This window comes from Typha angustifolia, chromosome 8, assembly GCF_048772165.1.
Source record: "Typha angustifolia cultivar Huaian chromosome 8, ASM4877216v1, whole genome shotgun sequence".
Taxonomy (NCBI): Eukaryota; Viridiplantae; Streptophyta; class Magnoliopsida; order Poales; family Typhaceae; genus Typha; species Typha angustifolia.
This window is the reverse complement of record NC_133246.1, coordinates 14,231,672-14,247,050: the sequence shown is the minus strand read 5'-3', so window position 1 is coordinate 14,247,050 and position 15,379 is coordinate 14,231,672. Positions and strand designations below refer to the sequence as shown.

Here is a 15,379-nt window from a genome sequence, read left to right as displayed (position 1 = left end):
TAGATGCCCCTTATTACTTATTAGCACTAAAAACCTCCCTATTTGTTTTCAAGATATATTTTAAGGACAACCCCGTTGGGCCGGGATTGGGCCCCACCGCAGAGAAGGGACAAAGGAAGCACCCTGATATCACGTGCCCGGTCCACCCGGACGATCCTCTGCAGAAGCGGATGCACGGAATCTATTCTGCACTCTGTTTCCAGAAAAAGCAACCGAGGGATGAGAAGTACCCGACCAGACGTAGCGATTACAACAATCGAGATGCAGGGAATCCTTTCCCGTTGTTGTAGTCAGATTTTATCAGACAAAATCGGGGAAGATTTGCTAATTGCCATTAGTTTACTCCCAGGATCCTCTGTACCATTACCGACGTCTAGTATTAATTATTATGCTTCTATTTCCTCTGAAGCACTAGAGAAGCTCAACTTCTTCTAACCTATTACCTATTTTTATGTATAAATATTTTTATTTATATTTCGTAATATATGAACTTCTCTAACTAGGTAAAACTTCCAAAATAACTCTTCCGTTAGTTATGGATTATCACATCATTAGTTATAGTAAACAAGTTAAAAGGATGAGAACGTTGTTTGATATTTTATTATTGACGACGTAAAGAGGTAAAAGAGATTAAATTGTTGATGGAGTCAAAGCATCACAAAATACAAACAAAAGAGTCTAATTAAAGTGTAATTAACCTCATAGATTAAGATATTATATATATATATATATATAGTGAGTGAGAGAGAGAGAGAGAAGCAGACACCATACCATGGCCTCCGCTTCCGGCTTCTCCATATGAGTCTTAAGTGCAGCCCAAGCAAAAGAGAAAAGAAAAACCCATCATCACCACATCTCTACGTCTCTCTCACATGCACATCTCTTTCATCTTTCTCAGTGCTACCATGCAATCACTCTCCTTCACACACTCTCTTCCTTCTTTAATGACACCCATTTGAAGTATTCATCACCTTCAAATTTAACCTTCTTCCATGTTGCATTTGCTGTTATGTTGAACTCCAAACACCAAAGAAAGAAGATGAACCTCGCCACCCTCCTCCTAGTAGTCGCCACCTTCTCGGCCATCACACCAACCTCTTCTTCTCTCTCACCTGATGGCAAAGCTCTTCTCTCTCTAACACCCACCTCTTCCTCTCTCTTCCCTTCATGGGACCCAACCAACCCAACCCCTTGCTCATGGCAAGGCGTCACTTGCTCTCCTCAAGGCAGAGTCATTTCACTCTCCATCCCAAACACCTTCCTCAACCTCACCTCCCTCCCCTCGGAGCTCTCCACTCTCTCCGGCCTCCAACTCCTCAACCTCTCCTCCACCAACATCTCCGGCTCCATTCCTCCCTCGCTTGGCCTCCTCTCCTCTCTCCGCTTCTTAGACCTCTCTTCCAACTCCCTCTCAGGCCCAATCCCTTCCCAAATTGGCTCCTTGAGCTCTCTCCAGTTCCTCATCCTCAACTCCAACCGCCTCTCCGGCCAAATACCCCCCACATTGGCCAATCTCTCCTCGCTCCAGGTCCTCTGCCTCCAGGACAACCTTTTTAATGGCTCCATCCCGTACCAGCTTGGCTCCCTTGTCTCCCTCCAGCAATTCCGCATTGGTGGTAACCCCTTCCTCGCCGGTCGGATCCCGCCGCAGCTCGGGATGCTGGCCAACCTCACCACCTTCGGCGCTGCGGCCACCGGGCTCTCGGGCCCGATTCCGGAGGAATTCGGCAACTTGGTCAATCTGCAGACCTTGGCATTGTATGACACCGACGTCTCAGGCGAGGTTCCGGCCTCGTTGGGATCGTGCTCGGAGTTGAGGAACCTCTACTTGCACATGAACAAGATCACCGGCTCCATCCCTGCCGAGTTGGGTAGGCTACAGAAGCTGACTAGTCTTCTTCTTTGGGGTAATTCTATCTCGGGGCGAATCCCGGGCGAGCTCTCGAATTGCTCGGCTTTGGTGGTTCTCGACCTCTCGTCGAATAAGCTCTCGGGGGAGATACCAAGCGAGCTTGGAAGGTTGCCTGCCTTGGAGCTTCTCCATCTTTCAGATAACATGCTTTCTGGATCCATCCCGGAGGAGTTGAGCAATTGCAGTAGCTTGACTGCTCTACAACTGGATAAGAATGCATTGTCTGGTTCCATTCCATGGCTATTTGGGGACTTGAGGCTGTTGCAGAGCCTCTTCTTGTGGGGCAATTCGATATCAGGGACGATTCCGCGGTCGTTCGGCAATTGCAGTGAGCTGTATGCTCTTGATCTCTCTAAAAATGAGCTCACTGGGACGATCCCAGATGAGCTGTTTGGATTGGAGAAGCTTAGCAAACTGCTTCTGTTGGGGAATTCGTTCACCGGAGAGCTACCACCGAGCCTGGCGAATTGCCAGTCCTTGGTGAGATTGAGACTAGGAGAGAATAAGCTCTCTGGAGAAATTCCAAAGGATATTGGTAAGCTGCAAAACCTAGTCTTTTTAGATCTTTATTCTAACAATTTCTCTGGGAAATTGCCTGCCGAAATTGCCAACATAGCAGTTTTAGAGTTACTTGATGTGCACAACAATGATCTCATAGGAGAGATCCCTCCCCAGTTTGGAGAATTGATGAACTTAGAACAGCTTGATCTCAGCCAGAATAGATTCACTGGGGAGATCCCTTCCACTTTTGGTAATCTCAGTTACTTGAATAAGCTCATCCTGAGCAACAATCTGCTATCTGGGTCACTGCCAAAATCTATCAGGAACTTGCAGAAATTGACCATGCTGGATTTAAGTGCAAATAACTTATCAGGCCCAATTCCTCCAGAAATTGGATCGTTGACAAGCTTGAGTATTAGCTTAGACTTGAGCTCAAACAAGTTTGTTGGAGAGTTACCTGAGGAGATGTCTGGTCTAACACAGCTACAGTCTCTAGATCTTTCAAGTAATGTGCTCTATGGAGGGATTGCAGTGTTGGGTTCGCTTACCAGTCTGACATCTCTCAACATATCATATAATAACTTCTCTGGTCCAATTCCTGTCACTCCATTCTTTCGCACTCTTTCTCCAAATTCATATGTTCAGAATCCAAATCTCTGTGAATCTTTTGATGGACATGTCTGTTCTTCAGACCTTGTGCGTAGGACTGCTCTCAGTTCAATTAAAACTGTAGTTTTGGTTTGTGCTGTCCTGGGTTCTGCTGCTTTGTTGTTCGCCGTAACTTGGGTTTTGATCAATAGGAGTAGAAAGCTAGTATTGGAGAAAGCAATGATTGGATCATCACCTGGAACTAATGATTTCTCATACCCCTGGACCTTCATTCCATTTCAGAAACTAAACTTCACTGTCGACAACATTCTGGAGTGCTTGAGGGATGAGAACATTATCGGAAAAGGATGCTCTGGGATTGTCTACAAAGCTGAAATGCCCAATGGGGAGCTCATCGCTGTGAAAAAGCTATGGAAGTCAAAGAAGGGAGACGAGATAGTGGATGCATTTGCAGCTGAGATTCAAATTCTTGGGCATATCAGGCACCGAAACATTGTGAAGTTACTAGGATACTGTTCAAATAAGTGTGTCAAGCTTCTACTCTATAACTACATTCCCAACGGCAATCTGCACGAGCTTCTGAGAGATAACAGGAATTTGGATTGGGAAACAAGGTATAAAATTGCAGTAGGATCGGCACAAGGTTTAGCCTATCTCCACAATGATTGCGTTCCTGCCATACTTCACAGAGATGTTAAGTGCAACAACATACTGTTAGATTCAAAGTATGAAGCTTATTTGGCTGATTTTGGGTTGGCCAAGCTGATGAATTCCCCTAGTTTTCATCAGGCAATGTCCAGGGTGGCTGGTTCTTATGGTTACATAGCACCAGGCAAGTGAATCCTTCTTAGAACCATGCAAGTTCTTTCTTATTTGCTTCACTTACTAGGGTGCCATGAATAGTTTCAATCCTGCAGATACTGCATTCTTCATGTCCTGCGTATTATATTAAATTTCAAGCATCGTTATCTGTCTTTAGGTTCTACTGGTCCACATGCTTCCAATTCAATCAAACAGGACTTTCAAGTTTCTATCTTGCCCATAGATTAGAAACATTTCTTTTTTGCTGTTTCTCCATAATGCATCCAAACAATCACTTGTGCTTGCTTGCCTTGGATACTTTTACCAACACAAGCATCTGTTGACTCTTTCCAGTGCCTTGATGCTAAAGCTGAGGTCTTCATTGGCTTCTTTTCTGAAGAGTAGATGTCAAGCTTTTAGAGACGCATGTATCATCTCTTTAGATCCAATTTAAAGCTTATCATACAAGTATGTCATACGTTGTGCATAATTTCTCAAATATAGAATAATCTGTGACTGCCACCATTTGTGAAGGAAGGATCCATGGAATATCCCCTCCACTGTTAAGGTTCCTCTTAAATTATTTGATGCCTATGTTATTAATGAATCATATATTTTTCTCCAGAATACAGTTACACCGCAAATATAACAGAGAAGAGCGACGTTTATAGTTACGGTGTGGTCCTCCTAGAGATATTAAGTGGGAGAAGTGCAATTGAGCCAATGGTTGGTGATGGTCTCCACATTGTTGAGTGGGTGAAGAAGAAGATGGGGAGCTTTGAGCCCGCGATCAATGTGTTGGATTCAAAGTTGAGAGTCATGCCTGATCAGATGGTGCAGGAGATGCTGCAGACTTTGGGGATTGCCATGTTCTGCGTCAACTCATCTCCATCGGAGCGGCCCACCATGAAGGAGGTGGTGGCATTGCTGATGGAGGTCAAGAGCCCACCTGAAGACTGGGGAAAGAATTCACAGCAACCTCTCATGAAGCCCACAAACCATTGCTAACAAACAGATGTGCCTCTTCTTAAAATTTTCTCTTCAGAGGGTTATCTGGGTGACTTTTGAGTAATTCCCAAAGAGATGGAAGGTTTTAGAAATATTGTGATGTCTACTAGCTTTTTGATGTTAGAATAGTTGTACAGTTGCATTGCTCTTTTCAGCTTATTTAGGATTCTTAATGGAAACCATCAAATCCTTTTCTCCTGCCAATACATTAGAACATCTTTCATATGATATTAAAGCAACTATAAGTTTTGTAGAAAGAATAGACGGTGATCAAAAAGCACCATAGACAAGAAGTAATACCTTTTATGTGCAAAAGAAACAAGCAACAGGGTCAACCATCATTAAAAGTACGTAGAATAGCACCAGAGGTTTATGTTCTGGGAAAGGGAGGCATGCCCATGCCCATGCCCAGATGCCTACAAAGTTCAAAGTGTTCATGGTGTTCCCTCTGTACCATTCAAGGCTTTTGTCCTAGGCATGGCAAGCTCTTGAGAGTTTGTGGCCTGCCACTAACTTCCAAACATCAAATTTGGCACATGAAATTGGATATCTGGATGGCAAATGCCTACATGCATTGCCTACTCCCATGTGCACCGACTTCATTGGATCAGAATGGGTCCCCCTGGTTGGCTTTGTTGACTCATCCAAATCATCTGAAGAGCTTGTGTTGAAGAAAAATATCAGTCATCCTAAGAAAAAAATAAGTTTTGAGTAGAAAAATTCATCCTTACTTACACAATAGAATTATTAATATCATATAAGTAATTAAGTATTATAATAAGGTAGACAGTTTCACATTATTTTAGATCATAGAGAGGCAAAATAATACAAATGAAAATTCTTACGATGGTTTAATTTTAGACATTACCATAGAAGAGTAATTTGAAATCACTCCTACATATAATCCGAATGTTGCATGTTGGTGAAGAAAGAAAGGCCCAGAGACAAAATAATCTTAAGACGAGAAATCACATATGTTAGTTCTCAAGCACATTAGAAGACGGGAGTATATTCATCACACTTCTGGTAGCTCCAATATAATGCGTATCCGTCCTAACACAAGAATATCAAAAGCATGACAGCATAGCAGGTCTTTATTCGAGTGGGACTAGACGATATACTCCTTTTTAAGTGGATCTCAATGAATCAAATTTAACAAGTCAGGTTAAAAAAGTGTTTATTCCCAAAATTTCTTGATCATCTGCTGATGAAGACTCCAATTACAACAGACAGAAACGACATCACCGTGACTATAGTTTCATACTACAGGATACTGCTGGATTAAATGCTCAACAGAATGTAGAAAATATAATCATGTAAAGGAAAAAAACAGTCAAAAAGATTCAGCATCTACAGGTTATCTTCTGACGATTCTTTTTTGAAGAAAAGTCCTTAGGCACATCTTCTGACGATTTAAACCCTATATCATGTTGGCCGTAATGATCTCCGAGAAGAACTGCGTCCCCTGAAGCCAACAACACTGAGTTTAGTCTTCTTGGGTGCATCCACCCTTTTACCCTTTGGAGTTCCCACACCACTAGCAAAAGGTCTTTTTGCTTTTGAATGTGTAGCAGTAGGGTTTGCTGGTTTTTTCCCTGCTTTTGCTGAAGTCTTCTGAGACAATGTAGCTTTTCTACCAACTTTGGGGAATTTCTTAGGTAAGGCCACACTAGTTTTATTTTTCTGATTAGAAACTTTCACAATCTTTGATTTATTTCCTTTCTGAACAATCTGCCTTGGGCTGGTGGCCTCCTTCCTATCATAGTTAATGTTAAGAGCTTCCAAGCTCTCATTTTTCTTAATGGCTTCTTCAATTCGAGTAGCTAACAGAAAATCCCTCTTTGCAACTAGGCTCGTAACCTTACCTACATGACGAAATTAGTGAAATAATAAAATACCCTGTAGAAATATTTCTAAGAGAAATACATGAAGCAAAGCATAATGCAAGTACTAACACTATTGAACATGGACAAAAGCATCTCTGCCTACCTTTGGCACCCATACGAGCAGTTCTTCCAGTCCTATGAAGGTAGTCAATCTAGAGACACATTAAAATTAAAAGGATCAAAGCTCAAAACCTTATGTAGGAGATTAGGAGAATAGGAGACTAGGAGAAGTGAAGCTGCATGCAGCATAAATATGATCAACGGAAAAAAGAAACACTTACAGAATTCAATGGGAAATCAAACATGATAACATGGTCTACATCTAAATCCAGACCTCTGGCAGCCAAATCTGTGCATACTAGTGTTGGACAATCCCCATCTTCACTCTTGAACTTTTTCAGGTTCTCAACTCTGCCATCAGTTATTTCTAGATAGTACCATAGTTTATGATAATTCCATAAATTAAAGTCAAACATGATTTTTCCAATAATTATTCAAGATCATGCAATCTCATTCTTAGCATATGGTTTTCCTGAAAACTGTACAGATGTAGTTGCATGGAGTCTTCCATATCCAATACAAATGGAGGAGATGAAAAAGGAGATGCTTAAATCAAAATGGATGGCATCTTACCAGAATAGTACATAATTTTGAACTTTGTTGACTGAATGGCTACATATTTTTTTAGCTTCATTAACTAAATGGCTACATCTTTTGAATGTTGTTAATATCAGTCATTCAGAAAACAATAAATTAACAAGAAGAATAATCCAGAAAAAAAAGGCAGATTTAACAATCGAAATGGACATGCAAATGAGACCCAAATAAAAACATCCACAAAGTCCTTTAATTGTTTCTTTTGAACAGGCCATAGTCCATACCGTGAGATGCATAGATTGATATTACCGAAAACAAAGAGCAGAACTGGGTAGCAAGCAAGAATAAATCACCACACCTTTCCTCTGCTGGCACCTCTCCATGGTAATTCACAGTGAGGATCTGACTTTCACTTAGAAAATGATCCACAGCACGACTTGAGTTTAATGTATTGCAAAACACCATTACTCTATCTCCCTTTGCCAAACTTGGCTCAAGAACCTGCAAATTAATATTTGATGTAACTTTACAGAGTAAAGAGTAATCACAAATTCCATATCCCAATATCATAAGAAAATTGAGGTAAAAAATGAACTACGATGAAATAATCAAAATAGAGAATTGATACCATAAATTGAAACAGTGCAGACATATAAACTGTGTGAAGATCCCATTCTTATGCAACAAGCATTACAAAGACAATTATTCTAACACATAATACCAAATTTTTTATGAGATTTAAACATTGGAATAAATCACAAATTTGAGGCTTTTACTTGCATAGAATACCTAAATCAAGGTCAGTGGTCTTGTTCTTAAGACTTTAAACCTTATAGATCATAAATTAGTTGTGAACTTTTCAATGTATATGTTCCATGGCAGCTACCAAACCGAGAATTAATGCCTCAGTCGTCGAAAGAAGAGAATTTACTACCAGATTAGCACTGAAAACATCTCGTTGCTTAAAAATTACCTGTAGTAGAGCTTCTAGCTTGTTTTCCGAACCAGAAAGTTTGATGAAATCATGCCGAGCAGATGCAACTTTTCTGTGCAATGTGGATGTCCTCAAATGGATAATTCCTTGAAATTCCTCATCAACCAAGTTTTGCACTGCCTATATAGAACAAATAAGTCAAATATCACGCTTACAGATGAATGCAAACAACATACAGAAATGAAAAAAGATAAAATAAAACAAAAATATAAGGCCATTATAATTTTCTTTGGAAACAGCACACTACTTGTCATAATGAAAAAAAGTTTATCACCATAGTGCATGATTACAAACAAAAGGAGGGAGAAGAGAAGCTTATAGAGATTTGCGGGTCCATGTACGATAGTAAAAATGATATATTGGTATGAAAATATGATATAAATATCCAGGTCAGGAGCAACAGCAAAAATTGCAATGACAAGAAAGGTGGTAATACAATATAAACCAGGGACATATTTGACTTCATATTGAACTGCTACTCATGTCACAGATAATGTTGGTTAGCATTAAACCTTCGTCATGGTTGCAGTAACTAAAACAGTCTGAAACCCTGGATCATCAAGTTTTGCTGCACGATTCTTTAACGGCCCAAGAAACTTCCGGATATCAGGACCGAAACCTCGATCAAACATTGTATCTGCCTCATCCAGGACCTGGCTTGCCGATTAACAAAATTAGTCCAGAGTAAATGAATTATAGAAATGGTCTTAGATGAAAATTACTAAGGATAAGGCCATTGAGTTGCTAAAGGATCTCAAGACAACTTACCAAGTATTTAATATCTCCATAGACCATGTTTCCTTCTTCAATATGCTGAAGTATCCTCCCTGGTGTCCCAACAACCATATCAACTGGGCCATTTAATGAATCCTCTTGAGGCCTCAAGCGACCACCTCCGCTTATCATTGTCGACCGAAATCGTGCATGATGGCTGATAGATTTTGCAACACGGAAAACCTACAAGGTAATACATACAAAACTGCTTCTCAAACACACATCTGACATAGTCCTAGAGCTCTTATATCATAATCTTCACTAAAGCACCCAACCTGCTCACAGAGCTCTCTCGTGGGGCAGAGCACAACAGCTCTTGGCCGCCTTGGTCTCATAAGCATACCAGAGAGAGCTTCATCCTGCCGCATTAACTGCAATAGTGACGCTTCACTCAGTCTATGAGTTTAAACACCAAAAATAATATTTAACTGTTTATCGCTTCAGTGCAAATACAGGAACAGGTTCAAGAAACTCCTTCAAGCAGTCATCACAATATCCAAATTTTATGGAGTCATTAAAGTCATATATTTCCTCTTTTATTTGGAAGTCCTGTTGCTACTCTAGTTGCTTCCCAAATTTTTTTCTTTTTTCGGAAATACTGTGGTATAGTACCCTAGTTATATCAAAGAACGAGAGTGGAAGGACCTGAACGAGAGGCAGCAAATAGGCAAGAGTCTTCCCCGATCCAGTATGCGATCCCAAAACAACGCTCTTGCCCTCGAGCACCGCGGGCACCCCGATGCACTGGATCTCCGTGGGCACTGAGATCCCCATCTCCTCCAAAACCCCCATGACCTCCTCTCCAAGTCCCAGCTCCTCGAAGCTCGAAGCCCTCGTGCTCTCCTCCTTCGTCTTCGCCTTCTTCTCGGACACCTCTGTCGGGCCCCGGAGCGGCGCTTTGGTCGGGGCGAGCTTGGCGGCGTCCTTGAGGTGGCGGAGGCGGAGGCGCTCGAGGAGTACGGCGTGGCGGGAAACGTCGGAGTCGGCGGCGGTGGTGGTAGTTGTGGCGGAGGAGGAAAAGGAGAGGATTTGGTTAGACCCTAGGTAAACCCTAATCCTAGGGGAGGGTCTAAATCGGGAGGAGGAGGTGGAGAAGAGTGAGCGAGAGAAGAAGGAAGAGGATGTGGAAGAGAGGGAAAGGAGGGTTCTTGCGGTGCCGCCGCCGCCGGCCATGGCTGCTGCGGCTGTTGTTTCAGTGGAGCGGGAGAGAGAAATGAGTAGTGGATAGATATTTTGGGAGGATAGAAAGGAAGAACGAAGTCGGTGGCGCGTGGACTAACAAGTCGCTTGATTTAAACCGAAGTCGTCGTCGAACTAGCTAATTATCCTTCGTGAGCGACGATGTTAGAATCGGCACTCGTCTACTTTCTTCTTTCCTCTTAAAAATTTATATATAACACCTTACTCTAAGTTAGATTTAAATCAATACTATGCGAGCTCTTATTTCCATTAGTATAACTTGGTCAAGAATATTTTTATAATTTTTTTAATATAGATAACTTAAAAATGTAAATTATAATTTTATTAAAAGATAAAAGTGTTATATAAAAATTTCCCTTTTTTATTTTAATAATCACGTCTAGACTTTGGAAGCCAGTAGAATTATTACCATCACCAACCTATTAAGCTACTTTAGGTTGTTCTCCTCTCAAATCATCATGAGTTAATTTAAGAGCCAATTTACGATTAGAAGCTGTTTATTCTTAACTGTACAACACTGCTAAGAGCATAAACCTTTTAAAAACCAGCATAACAAATGGGTAAACTATACAAATGTAGGAATCAAACATCCGGAGGCAAAAGATAAATCCAGCTTATCCCAACAAAGACAAAGCTAAAAATGCAAAAGATGAAGCATGAAATCTACTCGAGGATTATTCATGACACTTGATCAGGTTAGTTTCGTCGACGTCTGCGCATATAAAGTACAAAGATAATACCTTGAAAAGCATAACATCATTTGAGGCTCTCCTCATACTTCTTAATGAACCTTTTAAGTACAAGAGAGAATACGATCACAAAGATGATTGCTTGTATCTTTCCAGCATAGCAAAACAATATCAGATAACAATAGCAATGAGTGCGAATAGGAAAACAAGATCAAGATCGTAAAGCTAAAAATTGTCTTGCTCCAGTTACACATTGTCTTGCTGTAATCCTTGCTATAATCAGAAGCAAGCTGCAGACCAACTAAAAAGGTCGTAGCATAAACAGTGATCTTCCACTGAATGCATCAATTAAACAGATTTATCTTATTCGTACATTTCGGGCTTAAGGACACCAACATAAGGCAAGTTCCTGTAAAGTTCGGCATAATCCATGCCATAGCCAACAACAAAGTAATCCGGGCACTGCAAATAAGATAGATGCCTGTAAGTGAAAGCATTAATACCAAGGGAGTCATTTAGTATTGCTATGTGCACACGGTTATTTAACAACAATCAAAAGAAGACAGTAAAGAGAATCAAGACCAACAGCTTATTGCAGGTAAACAGAATGGTTTTATAATAATGAACAACAAAAACGGAGGTTCTAAGTATCAGTTTCTGTATCGATCATATTGACTATATCGGCATTCCGTTTTGGACAATTTGGATCAAGGGTCAGCCAAATCAGTGCATCTAATTCGGTGATACAAATTGAGATCAACCGATACTTTGATCCATGATAAAAATAATCTCATAAATTACGTCGGCTGGAAAACAGAAAACTAAGAAAATTAACTATGCCAAGATCGACATTCTTTTCTTTTTGTTCTTCAGTTCAAAAGAATATTGCAGCACAATTTAAACAGAGAGAACTTGCATTTTCAACTTCATCCCGTCATCCTTGGCATACATAGAGAACAAACTTCTTACCTCAAAACCCCGGTAGAATTTTCCCTCTCCCACTAGCTCAAAATGAACTTTCCTCCTTGCAGGTTTATCAAGGAAGCTGCAGACTGATACAGAACATGCTCCTTTTCCTTCCAGGTGTGAGATGAGACATGATAGTGTATTCCCAGTGTCTACAATGTCCTCAACCTACAATTACATATCCCTTGGCCAATAAATAAACTTAAACAATCACCTGGTCAATATAAAAAAACAATGAAGTGTTGATACTAAGGTAAAAAAAAAAAACAGACAGCATAATTGAACACTCAAAATGAAGTGCAAGAATAACAGGCAATTAAAATACATTCAGACATTAGATTAAATGGTGAACTTAGCTAAACTATGAAAGGAAGGGCAATCTAGAATCAATAGCAACTCAATTATACTAATGAAATCTATTATGTCTTCAAAGAAGCTCCACGCCAATCAAGTAAATCCATTAAATCCATGCCCTGATAAGATTTCATTAATAGTTACATTATCACATAACGCATTGCTCCCTATGACGTATCACCAAAATAATTCCATCTTTCCTTGACTTGTGCAGTAATAAGATAATCAACTCATGCTTCAGCAAACTTTCCACACAAAAACCTAAAAAGATCAAAACTTTAGGCAAAATTATCCAAACAAGAGACTCACCAAGATGACATGCTTTCCCTTGACATCGATCTTAAGGTCACAGGAAATTCTAGGCTTCCCGCTAGATTCCGTCCCTGACCCATACGACTCGACCCGGACGAAGTCGACGGAGACCGGAAAGGTCATCTTCCTCACTATGTCGGCGAGGAAGAGGAAAGCGCCGGTGGCGACGCCGACGACGACGACAGGCGGAGAAATCCCCCTGAAGTCGGCGGATATCTCAGCGGCCAGCTCGCCGACGCGGCCGGAGATTTCCTCCTCCGTCCAAAGGATGCGCTCGATGTCGGTTTCGGAACCCATGGGAGAGAGCAGGAAGAGGGATTTCACGGATTGGGTTTGGGTTAGGGTTACGGTTAGCGTTAGGGTTTATACGTTTTATCGTTTCTTAGATTCAGCTTGCGAAACCCGCGCGAAAAAGATCGCAAGAATTCGTAGATAAGATAAAAAGGGAAGCATGGAATCGAATCGAATCGAATCGAATCGACAAAAGGCGAGAAAGTAGTCGGAAACTATTTTCCTCCACTAATTTCCTGTGCATTTGTGGCATTTTTCTTAAAATTTTTGAGAAGAAAAAGGAAAATTTACTGCTTACTTGGCTCTTGCCGTTTCCGCTCCAGATTGACACGAAAAGAACGAAGATCTTTTAGCGGTTAAAAGGTCTATCTGACTCTTTTGGCATCTAATTCAACCATGAATAGCTATAATGGCCCTAAACTTATCGATATAAGCTCCATTAGACAGTGATTCAACCTCCAGCCAGTCACAAAAATAAGCCCCATCACTACAGTAATCCATTCACTCAAGAAATAGGTGATCAATACTTTCCTCACGTAAGTCCACACGTAGTACATATAGGTTCAAAATTAAAATATAGAAAATGTTTAAATGAATTTTAGTAGGAAATTTCCATGTAGCAACTTCCACACAAAAAATCTTAGACTATGGAAACCTTAATTTTTGAAATTTTGGTCCATTTAGCCCAAGAAGTTCCGCCGTTGGAGGAATTGTTAAAGAAATACAGGCACTTAGAAGAGCCTGCAATTTGGGGCCCTAAATCCAACGGTCTTTGGATCCAATAGGCGCAATATGTAGCATAGAAATCTTGAAAAGAGTATTCTCACGAGTCTTTTGTTGACACACCCAATTTTAGTTTTCTAAGTCTCATATAGGAATAATTTCAGTTAGAGTGAGTTATAGCTTATTTAACACATACACCTTTAAAGTATAATTAGCCCACCTAACTATTGAAAACTTCTTAGATACTTATCTTAGTTTCGGTTAAATTTTTTATCCATATATTATTATGTAAACGTGAACATTTATTGATATGACATTTATTGAAATACTCACGCCTTTAAATACATGTGTAAACCAAATCTTCCACGTAATGCATCATATCTGTCAGTAATAGGATTTCACAAGGCACATAGCAGCATAAGTTCATACCATAAATAAATTCAATCATAAAAGTCTGAATACAAGTTCCACAAGTCACAATAAGCCTTCAAGATACACATCCAAAATATATCACTAAAGTCCAATATACAACATCAATCATAACGCCCTTGCAGGGACTCAATACAACTAATAGACATAACTGAAATAAAAAGGCAACTACTCCTCGTTACTCGCACCTGCATCCCCTAGCTCTGAAATGATGCCACCAAGAGGTGGTGAGCACACAGCCAGTAGAATCCACATAATCTATAACAATAAAATCACAGGTGCATATCTAATGTATGATTATAGTTGCTAGCAATAACAATACGCTTGTCTAGATCACTTACCATGAGTTATTAAATCCATGCAATAAATAAAGACTACACGTTACTATCTTGGAACATGTCAGTTCTTAAACATATCAGAAGTTTAGTCATTCCATGTCATCTTAAAATTCACACTAATTAAGTGATAATATAATTAGGTAGAATAGAGAAACGGGGTTATAGGGTCCAAATGACCCAAATGGACCAGGAGTATTGGGTTAGGCTTGGCTGAAGTGGGCTGGGGTCCAACCACAGCCCACCCAACCCAGGCCTAGTGGGCTGCGGTCCAAGGGAATGGGTGGGGATAAACAACCCCTACCTCCCTCACTATCTCCTTCCGAGGGAGGAGACATAGGGGGAGAGAAGGGCCCGGCGCTTCCGGTGGCCCACGCCACCGGTAGCCCGCCCTTGACGTCGGCGACCCGTGGCTCTCACCAAGAGGGGTAAGGCACGGTGAAAGAAGGAAAGACAACAAAAGAAAATGAAGATTTGTCGAGGGTCGCGCGGTTGGCTTCCTCGGCTGTCGGCTCTGGGGCTTCGTCTCCGATATCAGCAACCCGAGAGAGAAAGGGAAAGAGAGGTAGCGAGGTGGAACAGAGATAGTGCTGTGGAAAGGGGAGAAGGGAATTAATGGAGGTGGGGATGGTGGCGTGCACTATGCAAGAAGGATGGGTGGCAGTGGTGCTGGGACTCACCCACGCGCTCGACGAGTGCACGGGTCCCGGCCCCCGCCCCCTTTTAACGAGTACCGCCCCTTTTTTAAGGGGTTACCGCCCTCTTTTAAATTTTGGGGTGTTACATATATGCACTCAATTTTTTCTTTCTCTTAGCAATATCAAATGGGTTTAGTAAGAAGGGTCTATATGTAACAAAAATAAATTCGAAAGGTTATATAAGAATATACAATAGTTGAAAGTAAAATTATCTTATATATTTATTTAAATTAACCTCTATTTAATATTTACTCGGGATTAATGAGAATATAGAAGGGCGGATCTTGAAGAGACTTCTAA

General features: G+C 40.8%; 3 protein-coding genes across 3 annotated transcripts; 1 reads left to right on the top strand and 2 right to left on the bottom strand.

Annotated features, from left to right (window-relative positions):
- The first annotated feature begins 776 nt into the window (after positions 1–776).
- On the top strand, positions 777–5,021 carry LOC140764710 (uncharacterized). Its single transcript, XM_073103423.1, has 2 exons — positions 777–3,854; positions 4,449–5,021. Exons 1-2 carry the CDS (start codon positions 1,010–1,012, stop codon positions 4,829–4,831), a joined length of 3,228 nt encoding a protein of 1,075 aa, XP_072959524.1. The 5' UTR covers positions 777–1,009; the 3' UTR covers positions 4,832–5,021.
- A 961-nt stretch (positions 5,022–5,982) lies between these two features.
- Positions 5,983–10,362, bottom strand: LOC140764711 (DEAD-box ATP-dependent RNA helicase 39). The gene is made up of 9 exons (XM_073103424.1): positions 9,728–10,362; positions 9,358–9,453; positions 9,077–9,265; positions 8,821–8,961; positions 8,288–8,428; positions 7,673–7,815; positions 6,999–7,128; positions 6,821–6,869; positions 5,983–6,696 (listed from the first exon to the last, which is right to left on the bottom strand). The coding sequence occupies exons 1-9, from the start codon at positions 10,253–10,255 to the stop codon at positions 6,257–6,259; spliced, it is 1,857 nt and encodes a 618-aa protein (XP_072959525.1). The 5' UTR covers positions 10,256–10,362; the 3' UTR covers positions 5,983–6,256.
- A 657-nt stretch (positions 10,363–11,019) lies between these two features.
- On the bottom strand, positions 11,020–13,131 carry LOC140765265 (uncharacterized). Its single transcript, XM_073104250.1, has 3 exons — positions 12,601–13,131; positions 11,941–12,105; positions 11,020–11,433 (listed from the first exon to the last, which is right to left on the bottom strand). The coding sequence occupies exons 1-3, from the start codon at positions 12,898–12,900 to the stop codon at positions 11,335–11,337; spliced, it is 564 nt and encodes a 187-aa protein (XP_072960351.1). The 5' UTR covers positions 12,901–13,131; the 3' UTR covers positions 11,020–11,334.
- Between the last annotated feature and the right edge of the window lie 2,248 nt (positions 13,132–15,379).

Excerpts from the sequence above, each read along its gene's own strand:
- LOC140764710 (XM_073103423.1), top strand. The coding sequence starts at position 1,010 with ATGTTGAACTCCAAACACCAAAGAAAGAAGATGAACCTCGCCACCCTC. Across the intron at positions 3,855-4,448 it reads TTATGGTTACATAGCACCAG|AATACAGTTACACCGCAAAT; the intron begins GCAAGTGAATCC and ends ATTTTTCTCCAG.
- LOC140764711 (XM_073103424.1), bottom strand. The coding sequence starts at position 10,255 with ATGGCCGGCGGCGGCGGCACCGCAAGAACCCTCCTTTCCCTCTCTTCC. Across the intron at positions 9,266-9,357 it reads CGAGAGAGCTCTGTGAGCAG|GTTTTCCGTGTTGCAAAATC; the intron begins GTTGGGTGCTTT and ends ATTACCTTGTAG. Across the intron at positions 7,816-8,287 it reads AGCTAGAAGCTCTACTACAG|GTTCTTGAGCCAAGTTTGGC; the intron begins GTAATTTTTAAG and ends ATTAATTTGCAG.
- LOC140765265 (XM_073104250.1), bottom strand. The coding sequence starts at position 12,900 with ATGGGTTCCGAAACCGACATCGAGCGCATCCTTTGGACGGAGGAGGAA. Across the intron at positions 12,106-12,600 it reads AGGGAAAGCATGTCATCTTG|GTTGAGGACATTGTAGACAC; the intron begins GTGAGTCTCTTG and ends ATGTAATTGTAG. Across the intron at positions 11,434-11,940 it reads AATTCTACCGGGGTTTTGAG|TGCCCGGATTACTTTGTTGT; the intron begins GTAAGAAGTTTG and ends TCTTATTTGCAG.